Source organism: Podarcis liolepis (assembly GCF_965112155.1).
Source record: "Podarcis liolepis genome assembly, chromosome: 5".
NCBI classification, from domain to species: Eukaryota; Metazoa; Chordata; class Lepidosauria; order Squamata; family Lacertidae; genus Podarcis; species Podarcis liolepis.
Window position 1 is genome coordinate 73,350,651 of NC_139556.1, and position 27,593 is coordinate 73,378,243.

General features: G+C 41.9%; 1 protein-coding gene and 1 long non-coding RNA gene across 2 annotated transcripts in view; one reads left to right on the forward strand and one right to left on the reverse strand.

Moving 5' to 3' along the window:
* Positions 1-7,092: 7,092 nt before the first annotated feature.
* The window catches only part of SERPINE2 (serpin family E member 2), a 29,824-nt gene continuing 9,323 nt past the window's right edge, over positions 7,093-27,593 (reverse strand). The window contains exons 2-9 of the mRNA XM_083506538.1: positions 23,464-23,739; positions 21,608-21,835; positions 19,608-19,805; positions 14,275-14,473; positions 14,055-14,155; positions 13,623-13,709; positions 12,457-12,540; positions 7,093-8,441 (exon numbers count right to left, since the gene is read on the reverse strand). Of these exons, the coding sequence (XP_083362664.1) occupies positions 8,404-8,441; positions 12,457-12,540; positions 13,623-13,709; positions 14,055-14,155; positions 14,275-14,473; positions 19,608-19,805; positions 21,608-21,835; positions 23,464-23,719 (1,191 nt within the window). The 5' untranslated portion in view covers positions 23,720-23,739 and the 3' untranslated portion in view covers positions 7,093-8,403. The remainder of the gene's footprint in view (positions 8,442-12,456; positions 12,541-13,622; positions 13,710-14,054; positions 14,156-14,274; positions 14,474-19,607; positions 19,806-21,607; positions 21,836-23,463; positions 23,740-27,593) is intronic.
* LOC310708383 lies at positions 14,481-19,558 on the forward strand. Its single transcript, XR_014526980.1, has 2 exons — positions 14,481-18,956; positions 19,189-19,558. It is a non-coding gene; the product is annotated as an uncharacterized lncRNA (long non-coding RNA).

The following is a 27,593-nucleotide window of genomic DNA, read 5'->3' on the forward strand; positions in this document are numbered from 1 at the left end:
CGAAAGGGCTTGTTGTCCCGGCGGGCGTATTTCCCCCCTGTGTGATTCATACCATCTCGCAACTTCGCAGGCCCAGAAGCAGCCACAGCTGGTATATATAGTAACATAGCTGTCAAGTGTTTCTTATTTGACGGGACAGTCCCTTATTCCAGCGCCATGTCCCGCTGCTGTCCCTTATTGATGGATGTCCCTTAAATGTTCCTTAAATGGTGTCCCTTAAATTTCAAAGGAAGCAGCTCCTCTCCCTCCCTCCCTGCCGGCCAGGGAGGAGGGAGGCTCCAACTGTGTTGCTTGGCTGTATTGCTCACCCAATAAGAAGTCTAAGAACGAATGGGGGGGATGGAGCATGCATGCCTTGTGTGTGGCTAGTTAATGCAAGTTGAGGGGGTTTTTGAATGCTGGACCCCATTTTGTTGCACGTGCTGCTGCAAACTTTGCAATGCAAAGCCAGGCCGGGGAGCCATCTTAAGTTGAGGCTGCATAGGCCTTGTGGTGCATGTGATTCAGATTCTATTCAGTTGAACCTCTGGTTATAAAGTTGGTTGGACAGTGTTCTCGAAGCTACCAGCATGAGTTTGACCAGACTGCAGGAGGACTCAGACTGGAGTGCCTGGAACAGGTGAGGCTGCAGGTCCCGTATTTTGGCTGCTGGTCCCTTATTTTCAAGGCTGCTGGTCCCTTATTTTCAAATCTGTAAGTTGACAGCTATGTATAGTAAACATAGTTGGAAAGGACCCCAAGGGTCATCTAGTCCAACCCCCCCCCCCCCCACGGATGAAGATGTAGATGATCAGCGGCTGATATTCGAAAATAGAAAAGCTCACACACGACCTCCCAAGATCGATGGGTTTTAGCCTGAGAGCAGAACTCTATGGGGTATATGATATGACTCGCTTTCTGAATCAAAGCAGTGTTCGAAATTCTGTCACTGCTGACATTTGCTGGCAAATGTCAAGATTTCAGGAAGCCAGTGGCTGGTAAAGGACAGAAAACCCTGCCATTCGCATGCAAAACTGAAAATCACTAGCTGCACAGTATCTGCTCAAAGGTAAATCCCATTGAATTCAATGGGGCTTAGTCCTGGTATGTATGTATGTATGTATGTATGTACTGTGGTACCTCGGGTTAAGAACTTAATTCGTTCCGGAGGTCTGTTCTTAACCTTAAACTGTTCTTAAACTGAAGCACCACTTTAGCTAATGGGGCCTCCCACTGCCGCCGCACCGCTACTGCACGATTTCTGTTCTCATCCTGAAGCAAAGTTCTTAACCTGAGCTAATATTTCTGGGTTAGCAAAGTCTGTAACCTGAAGCGTATGTAACCCAAGGTACCGCTGTATAGGACTGCAGCGGCTTGCCAGTGCAGTTATTTAACCGTAGCTGATAGGGACCTTTTTTCATGCAAAGCATGTGACGGTGGTTTGGCACTTAGCTGTTGTTTTTTTCCAAATTAAAGGGGTGGGGTAAGGAAAAGGATGTATCCCTATCCACTTGAGAAAGTGCCACTCACCTCTCTGTCCCACAAGGAATCAGAAAGTGTAGAGCATTCGTGTTGGTCTCCCACCAGGATAAAGCATTCCCCCACCCCATTACCACCACCAAGGATGCCTTTTAGATGTGCATGTTGCAGACTAAAGTGTCTCCCTTAAGGGTATCATCTAAGACTGCAATCCTAATCCCATTTACCTGGGAGTAACGTGGGTGGCACTGTGGTCTAAACCACTCAGCCTAGTGCTTGCCAATCAAAAGGTTGGCGGTTCCGGTGGTTCGAATCCCTGCGATGGGGTGAGCTCCCGTTGCTCGGTCCCAGCTCCTGCCAACCTAGCAGTTCAAAAGCACCCCAAAAGGTGCAAGTAGATAAATAGGTACCACTCCAGCGGGAAGGTAAATGGCATTTCCATGCACTGCTCTGTCGGTGTTCCGTTGTGCCAGAAGTGGCTTAGTCATGCTGGCTACATGACCCAGAAAAACTGTCTGCAGAGCGGACAAACGCCAGCTCCCTCGGCCTGTAAAGCACGATGAGCATCGCAATCCCAGAGTCGTTCACGATTGCACTTAACTGTCAGGGGTCCCTTTACCTTTACCTAACCCCCATTGAATTCTATAGGGCATACTTTCAAGTACACATTGTTACTATGCAAACCCCATCATGCACTAGGAAGAGCTTTGCTGGGACAAACGGAAGGTTCCTCAAGTCCTGCTTTCAGCCATAAGCAACCAGAAACCTCAGTGAAACTTACCAGCAATAATTAACTCCCAGCATTGTTCCCCAACTGCCTCTGAACTCAGGGACCCCACAGAGGGGTGGAGATACTTTCTTCAGGTGAGACCGTTACCTTGGTGAAAACTTGTCAAGACACTACACACCCTTGAGCTCCAGAATAATAATAATAATAATAATAATAATAATAATAATAATAATAATAATATAATACTCCGCCCATCTGGTTGGGTTTCCCCAGCAGAATATTCTGTTTCTCCCAAAAGAATATTTAAAACATGATAAAACTTCAAACATTAAAAACTTCCCTAAACAGGGCTGCCTTCTGATGTCTCCTAAAAGTTGGATAGTTGTTTATTTCCTTGACATCTGATGGGAAGGCGTTTCACAGGGCAGGTGCCACTACCGAGAAGGCCCTGCCTGGTTCCCTGTAACCTCACATCTTGGAGTGAGGGCCACCAGAAGGGCCTCGGAGCTGGGCCTCAGTGTCTTGGCTGAATGATGGGGGTGGAGACGCTCCTTCGGGTATACTGGACTGAGGCCGTTTAGGGCTTTAAAGGTCAGCACCAACACTTTGAATTTTGCTCGGAAACATACTGGGAGCCAATGTAGGTCTTTCAAGATCGGTGTTATGTGGTCTCAGCGGCAGCCCCCAGTCACCAGTCTGGCTGCCGCATTCTGGATTAGTTGTAGTTTCCGGGTCACCTTCAAAGGTAGCCCCACGTAGAGCGCATTGCAGTAGTCCAAGCAGGAGATAACTAGAGCATGCACCACTCTAGCGAGACAATGTGGGTTCAACATGCTCATGTTAGCTTGCATGTTTTTAAAAAGAGGGTGCTTTCCACAACAGACTCGAGCTGCTTCAGAGCAGTCGCCCCAATGTTCTTGGCTGGTCAGCACCAACTTTAGCAGGAACGTGTTACTGGCTGCCGGCGATTGCAAACCATTAAAAAGTGAGCTGTCCTGGTAAGAGGGCGGTGTACTCATTTCCCTTTACTCTGACCCCAGTGCACTTCCACCGCTGCTGATTGAAGCAGAGTACACAGGACGTTAACCGCAATCCATAGGTATCCAGTAGTTTCATTGGAAACACTCTTGTCTGATGCATTTTCCGCCACACCATTTGAAAACACAAGCTGCGGTTAGTAGAGTTCAGACAGCCATTGGACATGCACAGATGACAGTTCATTGGAGGTCAGGGGGCTGAAAGCGCAGGGAAGCAAATCAGGTAATGCGCTTCCGGCAAATGCATTCCTCCTCTCTCTGGTGTGTACATCATGTGCCACAGATGGAAACCACCTGGTTGTGTTTTTAACCGCTGATGTGTCCACAGCCTAGGACTTGGGGCATGTATTACATTACCAGATGTCCCTCTTTTACAATTTTAAAAAAAATAAAAATGAACATGTCCCTGTGAACATGATTGTGGAGGTGAGGACAATACCTGATGACTCTGAAAAAGAGGCTCCCAGAGATAAACTTTCTGAGCACCAACACAACACAGCTCCCCATCCTGCCAAATAGTGTTATGGGTTTGGGCTGGGCCTCTGCCAATACTCATGGTAAGAGAACTGCCACTGTAAACCAGTCAAGGAGATCTAGCCATGCTCATTCTATTATTAGAAAAACTAGGGTGATAGGGAAATTTTTCTTCTGAATAACAAGGAAATGGCCACAGACTGCTCTGGGAAAGCCTATTTCATAAAATGGGGCATGTCTCTCTTTTCTCCCCTGCCCCCTTCACCTTTCCTTTGACTGGGGGTGATGTCGTCAAGCTTATGAGTGAAGAAATGCTGGTTTCAGAAAGCCAGACTGAGGAGTGTCGGAGAGTCAAATTGGTTCTGGAGGCATCTTGAGGTGCACGTACAACCCTCCTAGAAATGTTTAAAGCTGTACCTCCACCTCTTCTCAAGCTGTACGTTTATAAAGAAATACTACAAATGTCAGTAAGCCTATTGGGTTCCAAAGGAGACCAAGTTAAGTCCTGAACTCATGAGGCATATATAACAATAGGTTGCAGTGTGGAGTTAGATGTTGTTGTTCTGTACCACTAAATAGCATTTTCATGAGTTTTGTAGCATGCATTGTTCCATTTGCGGATCATTGTAGCATTTTGAGTTTTGGTTTGAAATAAACTGTAGCTTTTGCCTCCTTTTATAATTTTCTTCTTGGCCTGGCACTTTTGATTTCCAATTCTAGATAGCAAACTCAGCTTTTAAAAAGTAACACTGATCATCTGAGCCTCCTACTCTTATTGTTATTTTTTAAAAATGCTACTAACACCTGTGACATTTTAGTTGGCCCAAAAAAAGGTCCTGCCAGAGTGGATTTTCTTAGAATTACTTTTAGTGAAGCACTGTAATGTAACTAGATAAACAAGACACACTAATATAAATAGATAGAAGGTTTTATTCAATGTTATATCAGTGATCTGACCACAAGATGGTGCTATAACCTTTTAAATAAAAAAAATCCCAAACCTCTGCAATTCAATCTCCGAAAACAAGCTATTCAAAATATTCTGACAACAGACTGTGCCTTGCTAAAAAGAAACCAAAAAACTTTCAAAATAGAGCACAATTTTGTAGGTTTAAATATTACGTAGTAGAGATAAGCTTGCATACTAACAACACATACACCAAATGAGACTGCAATTGAATGGGCCCTGCTGCTCATAAACTACATTACCCCTCATGCAGACTCCTGCTGAACCAAATAATAAAGTGGGGAATAGCAGGATCAGGCAGGTGCCTCATTTGGGGTGACCGGTGTAAAAAACCCCTTGCACTAATTGGTTTCCCACTTGCACATTTCCTACTTGAGCGGAATGCTTAATAATTGAGTTTATAGGAATAAGGAGCAGCTATATTAATCTTCCTGACCAAAGCTAGAACATTTTTCTTTTTAAAACTAGACCACTTAGTTGTCCAAAAGCTGAACAAGCTCTCAAACACACATGGCCTAGTAGTTTCAGAGACAAAGGCATGAATGTCTTAAGCAAAACCAGACATTACAAAATGATGTGATTAAAATACCAGCGTTCAGCTGAGAAATATGGGTTCTAATATTCCCTTGACTATAGGCCATGCAAATATAGTCTGAACGCATCAGATGATTTTTGACGAGTCACTTTCAGTCTCAGTTTCATATCTACAAAGTGGAACCTTTGCTCCTATGGTGTCACGGAGGTTCAAACTGAAGATTGTTAAGCAATTCTTGAAAATTTAGATGGCATATTTATGTTCCCCTCTGCAATTCCTTCTGAAAAAAAGCAGGGGAACAATGTATTTGCTCTTAGAGTAACCAAGCACATGTTGGCTGTGTGGAGACATCTCTTCACTTCAACTGCTGGAGTTTTCATCTGTGGTCCTCCAGGAAGCAACCATTTCTCAAAGGCTCTTCCATTTTGGTTAGTATTTGGGAGCAGAGGCTTAAAGCAGGCGCTATTTTATGACCTTCTCCTCAGGGTGGGGTTGTATATTAAAAAAACCTTTAGCTAAGGCCTAGTATAAAACAGGAGTTTACATACAGGCTTAGTTCAGCTGAAATAATGGTTTCTTGCTACGTGAATGAGCATCAGACTTCTGTACTCCTGCCTTCCTCCTCTTTAGCCCACAATGAGATTGGAAACTTTTGTTTTTATTTTATTTTAGATAAAAATCATAGCTCCGTGGTGTCTGACCTCTGGGAACTGTGCCTTGTTTAAAAGTATGGTTAGTAAGAACAAGCCAGGATTAAATCGCGGTTTCAGTTTCTGGCTTGTTCTTGCTAGCCACAGGGACTGTTTCTTTAAACATCTGCTTGTCATTTCTCCTCTGGCAGGCAGAATAATCTGGGATGACTCCTATCTAACACAAATGGGACAGTGGTAAATCCAACACCAGCATTTTTGGGAACATTAGAACATGTTAAAACACAATCCAGTTTATCCCTACCTTTTCCGGATTGGAGGGAAAAAAGCCTATATAGTATAGCAAACTATAGTAATCAAGTGGTATCTTTTGTAAAATTACAGGATTCTGTTCTGCAAGTACCGTATTTTTTGCTCTATAAGACTCACTTTTTCCCTCCTAAAAGTAAGGGGAAATGTGTGTGCATCTTATGGAGTGAATGCAGGTTGCACAGCTATCCCAGAAGCCAGAACAGCAAGAGGGATTGCTGCTTTTACTGCGCAGCGATCCCTCTTGCTGTTCTGGCTTCTGAGATTCAGAATTTTTTCCCTCTCGTTTTCCTCCTCCAAAAACTAGGTGCATCTTGTGGTCTGGTGTGTCTTATAGAGCGAAAAATATGGTACTTTATTGCCCCCCCTCCACTGGAATGGATAATCTATTCTTCAGTTTCCCAGGTTAATATTCCTTTTTTAAGAAATAAGAATTTTTATTAAAGCTTTTTCATAACACAGTAAGATAAAATAAACTAAATAAAAATAAAAACACGAGAGAAAGAAAACAGAAAATGCAGAGTCCTCTCTCAAAGGTAGCTCTTAATCCTTAAAGTGTTTAACCCTCCCAAGCTCTCTTTTGAGAGCTTTCTTTTATTTTCCTGGTCTCTCACTCCGGGAGGTCTTCCCTTCCCTGCTTCTCACTTCCTCAACCATCCACCACTAGGTTAATATCCCAAATGTGCAGCTGAGAGAAGGGGTATAACTTACAAGTTCTCTTTACCACATGGCAAACTTGCTAATTAAAGCTGTATACCTACTGGCCCAATGTTTTGGGGAAAGTGGGAAGCAGTCCTAAGAAGTATAAATGAATAAGAACAGCAAAAGTGGTAACTGGGCTAATTCCAAAACAAGCATGAAGATGGTAACATGTAGTAGTAAGTTTTCAACCTGTGTTGAAAGTCAACATGCGTCAAATATAGCACAGGTCATTTTTTTTCCCAAACAAGAAGGAACATTTATTGCTGACCGTATGGAGAATGTACGTAGAGTTTCTCTTTCTCCTTTACATACAAGATAAAAACCACTGGCCTTCTCAGATACATTCTCACCACAGCAACTGATATCAGAAACAACTTCCATTTAACTTAACAGAGATTAACCTTCATGAGAATAAACATCACTGAGAGGTAAAGAGAAAATGCCTGTTCTCAGCTGGGGCAGCTAAAATTCATCAAGCTGGTGGGGAAATATGCGGACTTCTCTGCAGAGTATTCAAAACCCAAAAGATTCAAGGGATGGCATAGCTCATCTCGTTCTTATTTGTACACACAACCAAAACACACATGGAAAAGGGTTTACCCAAAGGAGGTGGCTGTGTCCAGTTAACAATTTCTTCTGTATTTAATTATGGCGCTACACCAGTAGTAGACACTTTTTAATGAATTTCTCTTAACGTACAATTATCTTGTCCCTGTATTACCTGCAGGAATGATATTTTAGGATACCTGCATACATAGTACAGTCTGGAACATTTCAGAATATTGAGTAAACGGAGGTCAGTCTTTGCTGGAGCTGTTTACCGCATACCAGAGCACAGCAAAATCCCATCAGTCCAGAGAATTCAAACTTGCGTTTCCTTCCACTTGGCAGCCGACCTTTTACATCCAACTCACGAATCATCTCTGCCAACATCACTTTGATACTACACTGCTTTCATCTGTTCATAATGACTTTATTTTTTTTTCCTTTGTACAAAAAAATATAAAATTTAAATCCATAGAAAGTGTATACTAGCAATGACAAGTTTAACATTACACCAATGCAAAGGCGTTAACTGGGACATTAGTTGTTTTAAGTCTCAGCAGTGCATGCACAATATAAAATAAAAATGGCTAAAGCTTTGAAATTCTTACGGCAATGCCTCATCAAACGACTCGGTGGATGGCAATAGTAGCAGGAGGGCATTTATGTACAAACCAAACAGAAATCAAAGTTGCTCCTTTAGTTCCAACCCTGGTTAAGACTTAAAATCACAATACAAAATACTCAATACCCCACCCCACCCCAAATTTCAAAAGTTATTAGCACAGGGAACTAATCAGTAGTTTTAAGAATCTTGTTTTGAAAAGGCATTCTGTTTTTCCACAACACTCCCCAGCTACTTAAAACTCCTTTTCAAAACCTAGTTGGACCAACCACACTTAAATGCTAGTTCATAGCCAAATAATAATGTACAAAAATATTCAACGGAAGAAGGGCATTCATTTTAAAATTTGCTTCAGAAGGAAAATCTCCCACATTCAAGGTTTGTTGACTTGTCCCATGAACAAAACTGCACCTGTGGAACAAGAAAAGGTTATTGCAGATATTGGATTGATTCACAATTCACCTGTTTTGTAACAAAACAAAATCCTCCAGATGGTTCAGCATTCAATACAATCTAGGCAAGAATGCTTTCAATTAAGCAGCAAGCTTGAATGTATTAATGACTATTAGGGGGAACCCAATTTTAGTCTGTGATCCTGAAAGATAAAGGCTCAGTTTTAAGGTCATTTTGATTCTGATGCATAGTTTTAATAGGGAATATCATCAAATATTGAACTTCCTTCTAAAAGGAAACAGTAATTCTGCTTTTAAATGGTGATTCTCACAAGTCCATGAATTCAACTTCTCAGAGGCGAGAGTTGGTATATGAAAATGTAAATTTAATTCTTTAATTAATTGGTACCGTTAAATGCCAGACAATATGTAAGAAATCTTTAAAAAATCAGTAGACATTCATACCTGTGATACAGAGTTTCAAAAAAGATAAAACTTGTGTTTTAAAGAGCCAGGTTATCCTAGTAGAAACCACTATTCTGCTTTTATTGTGTAAAGATACTTTGCTGCCTGTTTCTAAAACCTGACAAGGACTCCCTTTCAATTTAGTAATTTACACTAAGGAACAGGATCTGGTAAAACCGAAGAACTTTAAATCCCCTAATTTCACTCAAGTACCAGAAAATCAATGGGAGTTAAAAAAAATGTTCAACATTTGGAGTACAGTGCAATTTTACTTCAGCAGACACTGTCAATGATTCCCAAGAACAGAGAGGAAGAAAGCAAGGCATGCACTCTGGACTTGAGCTCCCAGCTAGCCAGTTCACAAAAGCCACTTTATATACTTGTGTATGTGGGTTATCAGAGAGTGGCTCTGTTCATCAGTTTGCATCTGCTGCCTGGGGGGGGGGGGGGGACGACGGACAGCGAGAAAAGCTCAAATGCACATAAAGCTCCTTCTAGTGTGAATGTGTGCAGCCCTGGGGTCTGCGGCTGGTGTTGCTCAATGCCAGGTTGGCACTGAGTAAGACCTCCCAAACCCATGATCTGGACGAGGAGGCCAATCTGGTCTGTATCACAGAGACCTGGGTGGGTGGAGTGGGTGTGTTTTGGGCCTTGGGCAAGAGGTGGTTTTGCAAAGGCACTGGCCACCATGCTGCAGGGGCCACCTTACAACACTGCCGTAGAACAAAGTGCTAGGGACCAGGGGACCCACTGAATTTTAGCAATGCATTGGGCACTGCTGAAATTTGAGAGCCTGAGGTCTGCCACTGTCGGGACAGACTGGGGATTAGGCCCTTCTTCATGTGCCTCCTCTACAAAGAGGTTCAGAGGGTTGGCAACATTAGAACAGGCTTTTTCTGCAGTGGCTCCCTGCTTGTGGAATGCTCTACCCAGGGAGGTTTGCCTGGTGCCTTCATTACATATCTTTAGGCCACAGGGGAAAACAATTCTCTAAAAATTCAATGGCCTTATAAATGTGGGAGGGGGGGTTATTGGTTTGTTTGCTTTATTATGTATTTTGTGTTCTCATTTTGTAGTTTTATGTTGTGAATCACCCTGTGATCTTCAGATGAGGGGCAATACACAAATCAATCAATCAATTAGTATGTGTATTATTTGTTTTCCAAACTTCAGCCACCAGTCAAACTTAATCTTTTCATATTGAGAACTAACAAAAAAAATTGAATTAATTTAAATGTATATTGTAAGATGCTTGTTAATAAGTGACTTTATACAATTCTGCTGATACATAGGTGATAAAGTATATCAGTTTCTTTATCTGTCTTTTTATTGTTTTAACTCAGTTTATTATACACACCATCAAGGTAAGATTCTCATGGTATATAAATGTAAAAAAATAAAACAAACTAAGGCAAGCAGGCCTACTTAACAGTGGCGTAGCGTGGGTTGTCAGCACCCAGGGCAAGGCAAGTAATTTGCACCCCCTAACCCGTGGATTTGCGCCCCCTAACCCATGGATTTGCGCCCCCTAACCCTAACCCCCAGATGTTGCGCCCGGTGCGGCCGCCCCCCCCCCTGCACCCCCCACGCTACGCCACTGCTACTTAATAACAGCTGCATTTGGCCCTTCCTTCAACTATCACCTAGTGGCAGCCATTACAACAGGCTACCTAAATTATTTATACCCTAGCTGTTTCTTATAAGAACTATAACTTTTAAGACCTGGTCTCTGAGATTGCTTTTCTCTTTCTTCCTTGTAATTCCTTTTTCCTTGTGTGTCATGTTTATCTGCAGTGCAGAGACTGAATTGTGGCTGATTTTTGTTAAGATGCCCTGGGACTCTTTTCGGCTAAAGAGTAGGATAAAAAAGCACTTAAAACAAATAAATCTGACTTTTTGAAACGTAGTGTCTGCAGCAGGAAGACTTCTCTGCTTGTGGGAAACTGGGGTTTTGCATCACGAGGGGAGCTTCCAGAAGATGAAACAGGCTCCCTACTTTAAACAGCTGCTCTTGAACCCATAGAGGGTGACAGGCTTATCTCTACACCCACTTGTGTGGTACTCCCCTGCCCCCAAGGCTAGTGCTAGAAAATGCAAGATTTTATTTATTTAAAGCACCATCAAGACTTCCAGAGAAACCTACAAAAATCAGAAGCAAGACAGTATTCCCTGAGGTCTCCTATTGCCTGAATAGGGCCACTGAATTTTAACAAGGGAAACAAACAAACATCCCGAACCTCAATCCCAGAGTATTTCATTCCTAACTCCCTGCTTTAAAAAGCCCCTTCTTATGAAGTTATATACAGAGGGCTTGTCCTGAATTAATAAGTGAATATTTGCTAGGTATTGCTAAGCGTAGCTGCTTCCAGAGAATACAAAGGGCCTGCAATACACCTCTCACGCATTCAGTTATTACCGTATTTTTCGCTCTATAAGACGCACCAAACCATAAGACGCATCTAGTTTTTGGGGGAGGAAAACAAGAAAAAAAAATATTCTGAAGCCAGAACAAGAGGGATTGCTGCGCAGAGAAAGCAACGATCCCTCTTGCTGTTCTGGCTTCTGGGAAAGCTGCGCAGTCTGCATTCACTCGATAAGACGCACACACATTTTCCCTTACTTTTTAGGAGGGAAAAAGTGAGTCTTATAGAGCAAAAAATACGGTAATTCAGGACAAGCCCTGGATGTACGAAGGTGGATGTATGAAGTGTGCTGGCTTTCAGTTCTGATCCATTATTCAAAAGATCTAACCCACCAGGTACAGCTTTAGTAAAAAAAAAAAAATCACTTATGCATCTGATGTCTGCTACCAGGAGAACACTTCCTAGAAGATTCCACTGAAATCAGCCTGCCACTTCTGTATGGCATCTTTAAAATATTCAGTGCATGCCAGCAGATTTTGTTCTTAGCCTGCTTTGATGCTGGGTGGTTGTGGAGGAGACAATGAGATGACTGAAATGTTGCATATATAGAGAGAGTGTCTATGTGTTAAGATGCCCTGGTCCCTCAAGTCCCCTTGTGAGTCATTTTTGCGTGGAGATGGGGGTGAAGGAGGTGAGAAGGTGTTTTTCCTAAGCAGCTAGCTCATACTGAGCCTAGAATATCAATTAGAAGAAAAACAGGGTTTCGAAGTGGAGCAAAGAGAGGAGATGTGTGTTTTGACAACCGGCCAGTGCTCCTCTTCGGAATCGCATAATGTGCCTTTGATGTCCTGAGCTGCCTGTGTCTGGGAACTCATGCCAGAAGTCCTCTTCCTCCACAGCGTTGGCACTTTTTACCTCCAGCATGCACCATTTATGGAGATGAGCTAATAAATATGCCAGTGGAACAGAGGGGCCTGTTAGTCCCTGGCAACAACCCCTCGAGTGTTGAAATCCTGCGCAGCTGCAAGCTGCTGCATTGCCTCCAAGAGAAGAAATCTCTTATGTGCAGTATAAGGAGGGAGGAGGTTGAGGACCAAATTTTGTAAGGCAAGAAAGCATGTAAGAGGTATCTGTTTTTAGCTGCGGGCTTCTGTCTCCTGAGGAAGGCTGTTTGCATTTAATTCAGTGAAAGTCAATATTACTTACCTGTAGGATTGTGTCGTATGAAGAATACAAATGGCCTGTCTACCACAAACCAAGGTGGGGATGACCTGGCTATTAAAATTGCAGCTTGGACAAACAGAAACAGGGAAAAAATAGTCACTCGATGGTTCTAAACTTATTTTTACATTTTATTTAGCAAGATTTATAAGCTGCTTAATCAACAAAAAAAAAACTCTAAGTGGCTTATATAAATAATATCCATTAAAGTAAACATTAAAAGCAAGTTAACATCATCCCCCCCCCAAAAAATATAAATAAAAACAGCAACTGCAAAACAACCTACCCAATCAAATAACATTTTAAAATTACGTATCTGGGCAGGTGTGCCTAAACAGAAGCAAGGTTTAAAAACAAGTTCTGAAAAGTTCCTGCCTAGTATTATTGTATTTTGAATACTTTTGTAAGCCACTTTGTATTTTTCATTTTTGCATCACCTTTAGACCTTTTTGTAGGAACCAGTGAACATTTTTCTAAATAGATAGCAATATACCAGTACTTCCTAAATTGAAGAATTTAATCTATTTACCTTTTAAGCAGTCCAGGGTGGAGGCAACAGAAAGGCATCAGTTTGAGACTTAAAATGCCATATTCCTAAACTATAATTAGATTTGGGCAAATTACTCTATAATTTAGGAAATGCTGAAGTCCAGTAGCTACTGAGAGTCACATCGCTCTGGTGAGTGTATGAATGCCCCTGCTTTAAGCTATATTTATTTAGAAAAATTCTACACTACTTTCTGGAAAAAAGAAAAGAAAAATCTCCAAGTGAAGAATTTTGTCTTGCAGAGTGACATAACTGGGGAAGGGGTTCGCTCAGGGGCAGAGCATCTGCTTTGCATGCAGAAGGTCTCAGGTTCAATCTCCCACTTCTCCAGGGCTGGGAAAGGCATTCTGAACCCTGGAGAGCAGCTGCCAGTCAGTGTAGACAAAACTGACCTAGATGGACCATTGGTCTGCCTTCCTAAGTTCCTTTTAGGGAATGCACAAGTGCTTTCTGGAAGTCTGTTAAATGATTATTCTGACTTGGCAGTGCCATTTCAGCTATACTTTTAAAATTAATGAAATTGTGATTTTTTTTTCTATTTTTAAAAAACCTAAAATCTCTATATGCATTAATGATGATTAGGGAGAACCAGTGAAATGCTTACTTGTTGCTGCAGATGCTTTGGTTCCATCTTCACTCACTTCAATCTTTGCTTTTTGCAAGATCTGAGATACATGAATGTTTCCTGTTCCTGTTAAGGGTCAAACACAAAACATATGTGCCGTAAATATTATGTATACACATCCTCATGCTACATTCCAGGGAGCAGCCAACCCTTTTCATTATACATAAACAGAAGGAGACGTCAATCTGCTTCTGTATGCTGTTATTAAGATATGCCATTTCCCCCCCACCTGCTAAAAAAATTGTACCAGGGAATCACTTGGCATGAAAAAAATGACACTAACAGATCACAATGCAGTGTTTTGATAATTTAATTTCCGTGAGAAGTGGGATAAAATTCAAACCAACCAAATTATTTCCACAAATCCCTAGTCCTAAAACTCATGGACAAGAGAATGAGAGGGTAACTCACTTGTTATTTTTGCAAAATTTGCCTTTGACTGATCAAACATATCTCGAATGCCAAGCTCCTGCAAAGGTTCCTTTAAGTCTGTTTCTGCCTCCGCAGTAAACCTGGTAGGAGCAACAGAAAAGCATCAGCCTGAGACTGAAATTAAGTCCAATTGCGAAAAGGTTTTTCAATAGGGGTGACATAAATATGTGTGAGATAAAGTGGGAGGAACAGAACCTACTTGGGTAAAATAACCTGCACTCTCTTCTGCACCATAGTCGTCATCCAGCTCTGTATCGTTTTCGTGCTAATGTGAGGAATAATAGCAGACAAAGGAGTTGTGCTTTCCGTGGGCAGAGCAATCAGCATACTGATACTTTCACCATGGTATGGCAATTCAATGATATTGTACCACAAGTCATTAGGAGTACTTGTTGTGCCTGAAAGAAACAGAGCAAGTAAAAGAAATGGGATGGGAGGGGGGGGATCCAAGACAAGAAAACCTTCAGTCTGTATTGCAACACTGTCTCAGTAATAAGTAGCTGTTGAAACAAATTGGATCAGCTTGTCCTCAGCCTGTTCCCTGAAGCAGGAGGAGAGTTAGGGATCTACAAGGAAGTTGCTGGCAGAGAAAGAAAGGCAGAAAAAAGGACATTTTTTGCCCCAGAACTTCCTCGTGAATATCCCAACTTGCCCCTTTCATTTCACCTGCAGCTGCTGTCCTGCCCTGCAGGTCACTTCTTCCCCTCTCTAATCACTCTGCAGGTGAAGAGACCATGATGAAGCCAGCGCACCCGCAAACATTTCAGGCTGGAGGGGGAGCATCACTTGTTCCTTCTCCCTTTTGGCCCCATTAGCCATCAGAACGTCTCTTCCTGTGCTCATGGGAGAATCACAAAAGCCATCTCCTGGTATGTCCCACGGAGGACCTTACGGTCTTCAAATAAAAACATCTTGGAGATCCCGGGCCACAGGGAGGTCAGGCTGGCCTCAACCACAGCAAGGGCTTTTTCGGCCGTAGTCCCGATCTGGTGGAACGCTCTGTCTCAAGAGACTAGGGCCCTGCGGGACGCGACATCTTTCCGCAGGGCCTGCAAGACAGAGCTGTTCCACCAGGCCTCTGGCCAAGGCACAGTCTGACCCCCTCCTTCTGTAATCCTCATAGAACTCTAGCCCAATGGTTGCCATTAATTTGATTCTGAACTGATTTTAGAATGTATTTCAATTGACTGTGATTTTATGTAAACTGTGCTATTTTTACTGTTGTTAGCCACTCTGAGCCCAGCTTTGGCTGGGGAGGGTGGGATATAATAAAAAATTATTATTATGTTCATCCTGATGCCAAGGAGTTTGTTCATACCTTTCAGGCTAGGCTGAAGGAAAGCAAGCTGCAACAGGCAGCCACCCAGACTTCCAGCTCTGACTGTCTGAAGACTCTGCCTGTGCAATGTTTTCTGCTGCTACAGATTTTCAGACAGCACACCTGCACAGGCTGGTTCATGGAAATTTCGGGGGTTTTGTGGGGTGACAGGGAGTCATTATGACATCCCCCAATGTTTTCAGCATATGATCCTGATACAGGCCTGAATAAACAAAACTTATGATTAAGTTTGATTCTAATGCACACTGGTGAATACCAACTATTCCATGTCTAGACAAGGCATATAATTCCAATCCTGGCTTGACTGCACTGGCTGCCAATTAGTTTCTGGTTCTAATTCAAAGTGCGGGTGTTGACCTATAAAGCCTTACATGGCTTGGTACCTCAGTACCTGAAGGACCGCCTCTCCCCATATGAACTGACCCAGCCCCTCCACTTGTCTTCTGAGGCCCTTCCCTATGTCTCCCCTGCCGGAGAGGTTTGGAGGGTGACAACACAAGAACAGGCCTTTTCTGTGGTGGCTCCCCATTTGAGGAATGCTCTCCCCAGAGAGGCTCACCTGGCACCATCATTACATGTCTTTTAGGCACTGGATGAAAATATTCCTCTTTACTCAGGCATTCAGCCATTAAATAATCTATGACCTGTTAAATGTGTGTGGGGAGGGGGCTGTTCTTATGATTAGTTTATTATTATTCTCACTATTATTATGCTCCGTAAATTATGTTCTTAATGTTAACCCTCACACACAGTAAAAGGCCAATGAAATGCAGAATCACTACAGTGGTACCTCGGGTTACAGACGCTTCAGGTTACAGACGCTTCAGTTTACAGACTCTGCTAACCCAGAAATAGTACCTCGGGTTAAGAACTTTGCTTCAGGATGAGAACAGAAATCGTGTTCTGGCGGTGCAGCAGCAGCGGGAGGCCCCATTAGCTAAAGTGGTACCTCAGGTTAAGAACAGTTTCAGGTTAAGAACAGACCTCCAGAACAAATTAAGTTCTTAACCCGAGGTACCACTGTATTTCTCTTTCCCGGCTCCACCAGCATTGCCCTAATCCCACCTCTTTCCTCGGACTGGTGAAGCCTCCTTTAAAGAACGTTACAGAAGTCATGGCGTCACAACTAAACTTCTTAAAATGCATAACCCACCCTTTTCACCACTGCATATCCCAGGGTGGTGTATCTGAATATCATTGCATATGAAGTCATGCTACTGATAGCAATTGCTCCTCAATGCTTCTGCAATAGATTAAAGCTGAAAGGAAATAGACACACAGAAACCAAAAAAAGGGGCTTTCCCTATCTTCTCATGCCATGTTCGAAACTGGGGGAAAGACATCCCCAAACCGGCTAAGTGTCATACCAACTGTCTCTACAAAACTTCTAAACATGAGCCATGAATCTGGTATTATGAGGACATCAAGAAAACAGTCAGGAAATACAGCAAACGCATTGCTTGCCCCAACTACTCAAGCATTTTGCAGCTCTAATTATGTCTGTCTTTGAGCCTTTTTGAGAGGAGAGTGTTCCCCCTTTTTGTTTGCTTTGTACTTCTGCAAACCTTGGAACTTCCCTGAAGATGCTGATAACTTCTGTTTCAGCAGTCCTGTTTTCACTGTGAAGATGCCACAACAACTTAAAGCATTTTTGTTCAGGCAAGCCTGCCCAGACCCACAGATATGGGTGTGTTTTAACCTTTTTACAGTTAACTTTAATTATCTTTAAATATTGTGATCTGTTTTATTGATAATTTTAATAATGCTGCAAGCAGCTTAGAGGTTTTACAACCATCAAGTGATATATAAATGTTGTTATCATTTCTACTTAATAAAAGTAACAGCACCTGAATTCACTATTAGTATAGGTGGCACGAGCTATCTCAGTGACAGCATAACAATAATGAACCTGACATTCTTTGGAAGAAGGAAGTTTGCTACCTAAAGGTACCAAACTCTAGCAATGTCTTCAGCAGATTCTTTATATACAAGCTGAATTTCCCTGCTACGTGAGGCTAGGGCAGACCAAACACAGAACAGATGGCCTTCCTTTTGCCACCTCGCACCCCCAAATATTACACTGGACAAGAAAACAGTCCTAAAAATGGAACTGGTCTTTTTTGATAAGAATTAATGTTAATACTGTAAGAAGATTGCAACTGGCCAAATGATAATGTGTAAATATTAAGTTTTTAAAACTATCATCAAAGAGGTAAAGGATTCAAACAGAACATCTACTCTTGACTCTCTTGCAGGACATCCATATGAGAAATCAAGTGGCTTAGATAAACAACAAAAATACAATGTTGGAAAAACTACAGCAAATTATTAGTGTGCACAATGTTTGGTATTACAGAGTTTCAGTAAAAAGCTTCTATTCTCAAATGCTGCATATGCTATAAGGAGAATGGGGTATCTTCAACAAAAATACGAAAAGCTTTTTAATGTTTAAGGACTCCTGTTATCCCTTTTTAAGTTACTCTCATTGTTCTTTACATTCAACATTTAAATAAGCATCCTGCTAGTAATAAAGTAAGGTTCAACTGGCAACTTCAAAAGATTACAATAATAGTTTTATTAGCAATAAGGTGCCTCTTTCAGAAATCGTGAAATATCAAACATCCCATTATAGATTTGCAGTATTGCAAATAAGAATAGTCTGTTGTGAAATACAGAATCTTTGTAAGCTAGCATTTGTATTAGAGTTGCCAAGTTTAATTAATCAAATGAACAAGCTAATGAAGACTTTCCAAAGTGGGCTGGAATCCTAATTCACTTACTAGGGAGTCAGCCCATTGAACCCAGTAGGAGTTTCTTCCAAGCAAACATGCACAATATTGCACTATAAGTGCTTGGCCCCCAATTAACTGGTGCAATTTTTAAAAGCTGTTCTCACTTCCCACTCTCCATTTTTATTCAGAGTCTTAATTTGATGCATGTGTTGAGGTATGAACGTTTAATTATGAATTATGGAGCTAAAACCTGTTAATCCAGCTTGGGTTTCTTTAAGGGGATGAGAGTACTAATGCTTATTAGGAAGACCATATGCTATCTATCAACACAAAATGTTTCAACAGAAGATCGGAGCTGTTATTGCTGGATTGCTGCCAAGAATGAAAGGACACCTGACCACATCTCATTGGAAGAGGGAATTCTGAAAGGGATAAAGTAGCACAGGATTGGGAACTCTGTGGCCTCCCAGTTGTTGTCGACTTACAACTCCCATCTTCCCAGACTACTGACCATGCTAGTTGGGGCTAACGGGAGCTGGAATCCACCATCATCTGCAAGGCCACTGGTTCTGTATTCTTCAAAAACACTTCCTTTTGTTCAAACACCCCCTATGTTACATTGGAACTGAGTTTGGAAATGTTACAAGATTTAAAATGCTCGTGCTGAATCACTTCTTTCTCAGCAGGCAGAGACTTACGTTAGCTGCCTCCCCCAAGGCAACTGAAATCATCATGAAGTATTTTTCAAAGGAATCAGAGAGAATGTGAGCTAATCAAAGTGTTACTGGCCAAGAAATGGCAACTACAGTGGTGCCCCGCAAGTCCAATGCCTCACAAGACGAAAAACTCGCTAGACGAAAGGGTTTTTCGGTTTTGCGTTGCTTCGCTAGACGAATTTCCCTATGGGCTTGCGCTTTTTTTTAAAAGCCGCTTGAAGAGGCACAGTTGCAATGGACCGTGCTTCACAAGACGAAGAACATCGCAAGACGAAAAGACCCGCGGAACGAATTATTTTCGTCTTGCGAGGCACCACTGTACATAGCCAAGCTTAGGATAAAAAGGGGACCGTAGATAGCATCAATACTAGTGGGTGCACACACCAAAGAAACAATGACATTTCCACACACTCCAGTTCCCATCAACCCCAGGAAGAACAGCCCAAAGCCAGGAATGATGGAACTTGTAGTTCTACAACATCTGGAGGGCCACAGGTTCCCTATCTGTCGTGCAGAGCCATACCAGCAAAACCATTGCTGTTCTCATGCTTGGTACCTTCCAACATCACTACAAAATTTAGCATGTACTCTTTCATAGTTTTAGACATGTTGAGTTTCTCCAGTTTTTTTACCTTGCCTTCCTCAGAAACTGGGGGAAAGCAGGCAAGATGGGCACCTGCTGCTTTAAGGATGAAATCCACTCTAGAGCAAAAAAAAAACAGTCCAGCAAAGGAAAAAAACATACCACATCGGAACACTGACAACTGAGCCAGCATAGGCACTTGGTAAGTCTTTCCATCAGCTCCGTTAAATGTTCGCTTTTTTGTGTTTTCTGGCTGGAAACGTGATTTCCATAGTCCCTTAAAGTATACTGCATTTACCAGCACCAATCTGGTCAGCTCACTATCAAGAGAATCCGGAGATACGATGCCGTCTATCATACCTGAAAAGCACAAAAGAAAACCCTATACTTTACGAGCAGAAAAAGAAGCTTATTAATCATAAAAGCTGAAAGGGAGAAGGGGCGGCCGGGGGGGGGGGACCCAATTCAATACCAAGCTACATTAAATAAAAGCTACAAGAAGATTCAGACCAAGAGAATGCACAGAAGACCCATGCTGGAGTTCAGCTGTGATTTAGTAAAGCACAAGAAAGATTGATAGAGGGTATAGAGCTCCCAACCCCTGGAACTAGCCTTGGGTCACTGCCAAACTTTCTTCAAATCTTCTCAATACACTTGGAGGTTTGCCTGGATCAAACCCATTGAAATCTTGTACTAAAGTAGCCTTCCCCAAGCTGATGCCCTCTCATATGTGGCTGGTGGGAGTTATGATCCAAAACATCTGGAGGGCACCAAGTTGGGGAAGGGTGTTCAAAGACCTTGCTGTCCTTCTGTACACATGTGTGCCAGTCTTGTGATCAGCATGCATCTTGAGGCATCTTGAAGCCTCCACGCACCAAACCCCCCAAAGTTCAAGATTTCTGGCATTTATGCAGAAATCTTCCCCTAAATTCCAGGGGCAAATCAGTCCATGGGCTTTTTTATTAGTGTTTTGGGTTTTTTTAAAAAAGTAATATACATCAGTAAGCAATTTACTAAACACTATGAGTTTACAAACAGGAAATCAATGGGCTTCAATAACGTTCAGCTTTCTCCCTGGCCCAAATGCTACCCACTTTATTTGCCATTGGTGCTTTTTCTTTGAGATCTCATCATAAAAAAGAACAAAGAACAATCAAAGGAGTGGATATAAAGAAAAGCCCAAGGAAGGAAAGTTCTTGGCAAAACAGTGAGATAAGCGAGTATCAAGGAAATTGCCACTACCTGTGTGCTCACACAGAAGATAATGTAGTCAAGAGGATGTTACAAGTTTAGTGAAAAAGATTTGATATTAATCGTCATTTTGTAGTTTGATTTACACTTTATATGTTTAAAAGAACAGTCTGTACTCGCAGACAGGGTGTACAAAATCAACCTAATTGCTTCAGATGTTTAAAGCTCAGTTTTTCAAAGAATTTGGAAAGAAATGTTAAGCTGAAGAGGAAGAGAGCAGTTGCAGCAGGGACCAGAGGCTCCAGAAAGGGATACTGCCAAATCCAAGACACAGGTGATGGTTTTGGCATTGGGTTGGCTTGTTGGAGGGGAGGTTGCAAGCCTCTGCCTGCCTCTCCTAGGGAAAGGGGCATCCCATTAAAAGAATACTGGAACCGGAAATGCTTTTTCCAAGCACCAAGTGGGATCTAGGGCCACAGCACTCCTCAAGGTGGCAACCCTATGGGGGCAAACCTATTTGATTTAAGTCGTAGGTCCTCCCTGCCTCTGGATAGACCCCTACCATAATACTTCCAGCTGGCAGGATGGATATTCTATGGTTACACCCAGTGCCTATGCCAAACCTCTTAACATGTGTAATTAAGAAAGTTGTGGCCTTATTTGACCCCACACACTGTGTTCTACCTGTTTTGTTCTCTAAGTCAGGGGTGCTGGGGACCAGGGACGCAAAGGTATATTGCCCAATCCAATACACTTTTTATTACTATTCTACTCCATCAATGTGCTTTACATTATAACCAAATCAAAACAGAGCAGTTCCTTCTCCAAGTAGCTTATGGTCTACATGTTAGTAGTAGTGAATAAGAGTGGGAAGAGAGATAAATCTAATAACCAGAGCAGAAACAAGACAGATGGGATAACAAGGCGGGGGGGGGGGGAGAGAGACAAATTAGCTGTTTGGTATCACATACCCTTGGTTTCATTTCTGACCCACTGGTTGATAGTATCAGATGCAGTGTTCTGGTCCTCAAAGTTCACACTCTTAACACTGCACTGAAAGACTTCATTGTTTCTTGAAACAAAAGGCACTTCCAGTTTCAAGCCACTTTTTGCAAAGACAGCATTTGCAATTGAGACAAGATCTTTATTCTTCTTTGAGACTATGGCTTTGTTTATCTTCTTCAGTACTTTGCCAACTCCTGATTGAAAAACAAGCAAGAATCTTTAGTTAAAAAAATAATAAATGCTTAAAATATCCTCTTCAAAATAAGCACTGGTAAGCACACAAACAGATGTTTAGAAGCCACCTAAACCTGTGATCAGGGGCATGTTCACTCAGAGGCAAGTTCCAATTATTCCAGTGGAATCTACTTCCAAATGCGTTTGGATTCCAGAGCCGAGCAAACCTTAGGCATTATGGAACATGCCCAACACACAGCCCCTTTTTCGAAGTTCAAGCAATGTACCAAGACAACAGATCGATCAAATGCACTTAACAGATGAACCGCAAGAGAGATAAAGCATCCTTGAGAAAGGTACCCACTGTTTGAGGGCATGAATATAATCACAGTGCTACACTTGGGTTGCAATATTGCCGTTTTACCCATTGTGCACCCTCAGAGCAAATTCTGGGCACTGCTACCAATTTATTTAAGCAATTCACTGTGGGCAAATGATAGAACTAGGCTGTGACTTGCTGCTAGCTCTTCTGTTTGCTAAACCATGTTTACTAAAGACATACTCTAGGGCCTATAGTTCCATGAAAGGAATTGCTTTGCCTACCATGAAGGTGTCATGCTGTTTGGCGTTCCAATGCAAAGTGGCTGGGGAAAAATACAGTACTTAAACTTTTGTGTAGGGAGTTCCGTGACCAGAATGGTCTGAATATAATCAGGAAAAAATATCAGTGGACCAAGATGCTTGCAGATGATTTAAATAGATCTATTAGGTATAAAATTCTTGGTATTCAAGATTACTCCACAAAAGAGTTCTTATCTTCAGGGTTTGGAAAAGGACTCAGCAATATGTGATTTCTATTTCCAGAAAGAAAAAATAAGTCATGGTGCAATAGTGTACTTGCTAGTACATTATAGCATTCTTGTTTCAGTAGGCATAGGGAAATGTTCCATTATAATTAGTATTTTGGGGGAGGAAGGTATTGATAGAGTGAGTTATGTTTACGGTGGTACTACCATTCTGAAATGTGCTTGTAAATCATACTGGCACTTGCAAAACACCCAGGGAGGCAACAAGGTCTTGTGAGCTCCTGTCAAGGGAGGGTTACTGGCTAGGAATGCAACCCTGATGCCTGCCAGTGTCAGGAATGCAGCCTGACAAAAGAAAGATCCTGAGCAGAAAAGCAGAACTTTGGAAAGGCTGTACAGTTTGATACCACAACAGTACTGTGGGGATTTAATTTATCACTAAATGCAGGGATATTTTAGTCAACATCTGGAGGCAGGCATGAAAAGCTGTCAGTCCCACATAAAGGGGCATTTTATTCTTCCCCTACAAGCCTGTCAATGATACTCAACTCTGTTTTCTTTGGAACCACGAGGACAGTCCTTGTTGAACTTACTGTGTTTAGCATCAATGCTTCACACTGTGCCCAAAGATGCCTTCGGGTATTAGAGATACTGCTTCACTGTCACTTATTTAATACACACTAGACCAAGATAACTGGCTAGTGTTCTCAAACACAGTATCTACTGTTCTTGCTATCAAACCCACTTTGTATCAGTGACTAAAATAATTCTCACCTATACCGCAATTTCCCATAAGAACACAAAGACCCCAAAGCCCACAACAACAGATCAAAACAACTGACCATTTACGCTGTATCTCATCACGGTTGTTAGCTGTTTCTTTGTCTTGCCATCGGCTCCAAGTTGAAGCATTCCAAGTACGGATGCAATTCCATGCGGGGAAACCACAACATTCTCCTTCGGCCTGCTTTTGACCAGCTGATTGAAAACTTGGATCCCAATGTCTGAGCCCAGTTCCTCAAGAGACAGAGGACTCGGTGGGAAGCAAAGGCACGCAGAAATCAAGGCAGCAAAAAGAAGAGGAAGACGCCCGTTCATGATTCCTAACCCAAAACAATCTAAAAGGAGAGGGGGAAGCAGACAAAGTTAAGGACTGAGCAGAAGAAGCACGTCAGTTCTCTATAGCACTTATTTGCAGGTACTGTCCCCATTGGTTGAAAGTCATATGCCTTTATGTATCCCCACAAATTCAGACCTTAAATCCAGCACCCTTAGAGCTAGCCTTTCACAAGAAAAAAAAACCTTGACTACTGTTGTATGATAAAGAGTCTAGAAGGAATAAAAAACAGTATTGATGACAAGCTTAAGTCATCAGTTCAGGATCTGAAGTCAGAAAAGGTATTTAGGGTTGCATTTTAAAGCACATGAAGTGTTTTTATATCAGGAGTAACCACTACAGTGCCTTCCAATGTTAGACTTCAACTCCCAGTGGCCCTGATCATTGGTCATGCTGACTGAGACTACCCACGCTGGCTACAACTGTCTTATTGGTTATATGTGTGATTTTGCACTATGTACAGGAAATAGTCCAGTCACTCTATAGAGATTGAAAATCATGCTCAGACTGCTAACCCAGACATGTATATTAAATCAAATCCTAACTATGGCTTACAAACTTGTTGTAAAGGTAAAGGACCCCTGGCAGTTAAGTCCAGTTGCAGACGACTCTGGGGTTGTGGCACTCATCTCGCTATACTGGCTGAGGCCCAACGTTTGTCCGCAGACAGTTTTTCTGGGTCATGTGGCCAGCATGACTAAGCCGCTTCTGGCGAAACTGGAGCAGTGCACAGAAACGCCATTTACCTTCCTGCCGGAGCGGTACCTATTTATCTACTTGCACTCTGACATGCTTTCAAACTGTTAGGTTGGCAGGAGCTGGGACCGAGCAACGGGAGCTCAACCCATCTTGGGGATTCGAACCACCGACCTTCTGATCGGCAAGTCCTAGGCTCAGTGGCCCAAATATCAGAATCTTACTTATTTGGCTCTATAAAGAGTTGGTAAGCTACTGGGCTTTATACCCTGCTGATTTGATTGCATTAGAAACTTAAGTATTACCATCACCAAAAATTAAAAAATGTTCCTTCTACATTCTGGGCTTGTGGCAGACAGGATTGTATTCTTGAATCTACTATGCTCCTCTCCTAAGCTTTTCTTAGGAGTTGGTTCTATGTCCTATAAGCAAGCGATAGAGATGTGCCCTGATCAGCTATGAAAGTCCATTATCTTCCACTCAATGCTTTCTTCTTGCTACTACTTGAGCATAGAGAAGGTTTCTGTTCTCTTCTTAAAATCTCCCTAATCCCACCCCCTTCCATCTTGAAATGCTTGAAAAAAATGTGAGTTCCAATGAGTTAACTGCCTTGGATTCAAGAGAAAATGACCCCATGATCAGTGCAGTCTACGCATCCAGACTCCTACCTCTCCATATATGAAATGAAGCACAGATAGCCTTCAAAATTTGCACTCATCCAAATTTTGCAATGCAATTCCCCAACCAGTGTTTACAAAAATGCATAATCTATGGCAAAATGTGCATCAAAAAGAAAATATTAATGAAAAAAACATAGAAAAATCAATTGTACTAAGGAAAACTGCTTGCAAAAATATGTATACCAATCAAGCCTGCATTTCAAAATGTGTTTATTTGGAGAAATTTGCACAAAACTGATAAATAATTTCCATGATGTTTTTTTATATGTAAAAAAGCAAATTGTTGCACATTTTAGAGAAGTGGACTGAAGATTGGAAAACTAGACACTGAGAGAACCAGAAGTGATATAACCTTCCATCCCTACTCTGTAAACTATAAAAAGCTGCCTTCTTCGTTGAATATGCCAGAATATCCTAGACATGAAGTTGAGGGGCTCTTCTAGGATAATATGCAGCAACAGAAGAAGAAAGAACTGGGAGTGAGTAAGAATGAATGAATGGAAAACCCAAAACAAACCCCAATTATTGGTAACAGGTTTAACACTGCTCAGATTTTCCGAAAGTAGTGGCTGAACTTGTGGCTTCACTGGCACAGTGAAACAGACTATTTGCTGACAAGCTAGCAAGTCCCAGGTGCCCTTCACACCTAGCTGCAGTTGCGTGGGAGCTGCTTTTCTGTATTGCGATATCATGCTGACTACATAGGAAAATACCACTCAATCTGTCCCTACCACATGGTTGCGTCATTCACACACAACATTCCGCTATGTGAGATCACATCACAGAAAAACAAATGAGTATGCATGTGTGTGTGTGTTGTGAGAGAACCTCAAAATTCAAGTAAGAATTCTCTCTCTGAACCATCTGAAAATACTTCTACACCTCTGAAGTTGCTGCTGCCACAGAATGCAAGAAATCATGCCTGGGACCAGATTCTTCTTTCCTATTTTAATTTTAGGCACACTGCATTCTTCTGCAACATTTGTGGAGAACCTGTGGCTCTCAAGATGCTGTTTGTCTCTTAGGTACCACCAGTCCCTGCTAGCATGACCTGACGGGAGTTTGAGTCAAACAGCATCTGGAAGGCTATAGGGAGATCTCCGGTGAACTACAACTTTAATATTTCAAATTTTTGTTTTTACTAAAGTCAATCTTTGCAACCTTTCACTGAACACTTAAAACTGCACAGCTTCCATCTACTTCAGGACACTTTAAGATTGTTCATTCACGTGCCTCTCCCTCTGTCTCCACCCCCAAAATCATGAGTTTCAGCTTGTTCTGAATTCAGATGATATGGGTTAAAGGAATGGTACAGAGCCAAAAGGATTTCCACCCTCCAAAATCAGGCATATAAGTTTGCCTCTACAATATGTAACTTGTTATACTATAAATGTCTTCTTCTTTGGCAATCACTTGTAGCCGAGTAAGACTGTCTTCCATAAACACAGTTTTAACAATGAGTCCGTAAGTGACTGTGGAGGCCAATTCTGGATCCACACGTACTTCTGAAGTAGGGACATTGGTTTCTGGGCAGGAGTTGATCACGGTGTGGATTTGCCAAGCGTGCCTTCCTCTTAGAACGTTTCTCCCTTGCGTCCTGAGTTCGAGTGTCTTCAAAGCCCATGACATCTTTGGTAAAGGCTGTTCTCCAATTGAAGTGCTCGCAGGCAAGTGTTTCCCAATTGTTGGTGTTTATACTACATTTTTAAATTTTGCCTTAAGACAGTCTTTAAATCTCTTTTGTTGACCACCAGCAGTACTTTGTAGAAAGATTAGGGTTGGGTGGGTGAGAGACAGTTTTACTTATAATTAGCAAATAAACATTTATTCCACTTTATGAGATGTGAGTTAAGCAAGTAACTGTGAAATGGGCTGACATGCAGACATAGCTGTCAACTGTACTCTGTTCTGTTTGAATAATGGCTCAATTTACTGCTAAACTACTGTTTACTGCACAGAGAAAACCTCCAGCTTCCTAATTATAGCTTAGGAAAGTTTTACAAGTACCCTTCTCACTTTTTAAATGTTCTATTAAGATGAGATTTGAAACTGCCATCCAGATGGAAAAGCCATTGGGAAAGGTGGGGTAGTGTTCTCTTCTCAAGAGCCAAATAAATTGTAGCAATCAATGAAAATATTCACCTACACATCTGGTCACTAGAAGCAGAACAAAGAGCAAAAAAAGCAACATTTATCTTATCATGAAAGGAGTACCAAACACAGTCAATATGACTGTAGTGTGCCCATTATAAAGAAAGCTAGTCCTGGAACAGACTTTATTGGCTAGATTAGATTCATGTGAAATTATCGAGGGCACATATTTCCAGTAATAAAGAGAAATGAACCATTCATAAGCTTTCAGCAGAGGGCTTAAGTAAGAGGCCACTACGTTGGCGTGGATCCCATGTTGTTCCTCCATTCTTGGAGGGGGGTGGTTTCTTCCAATTTCTCTTCCCTCTTCAGCTGGCTATATCCCATA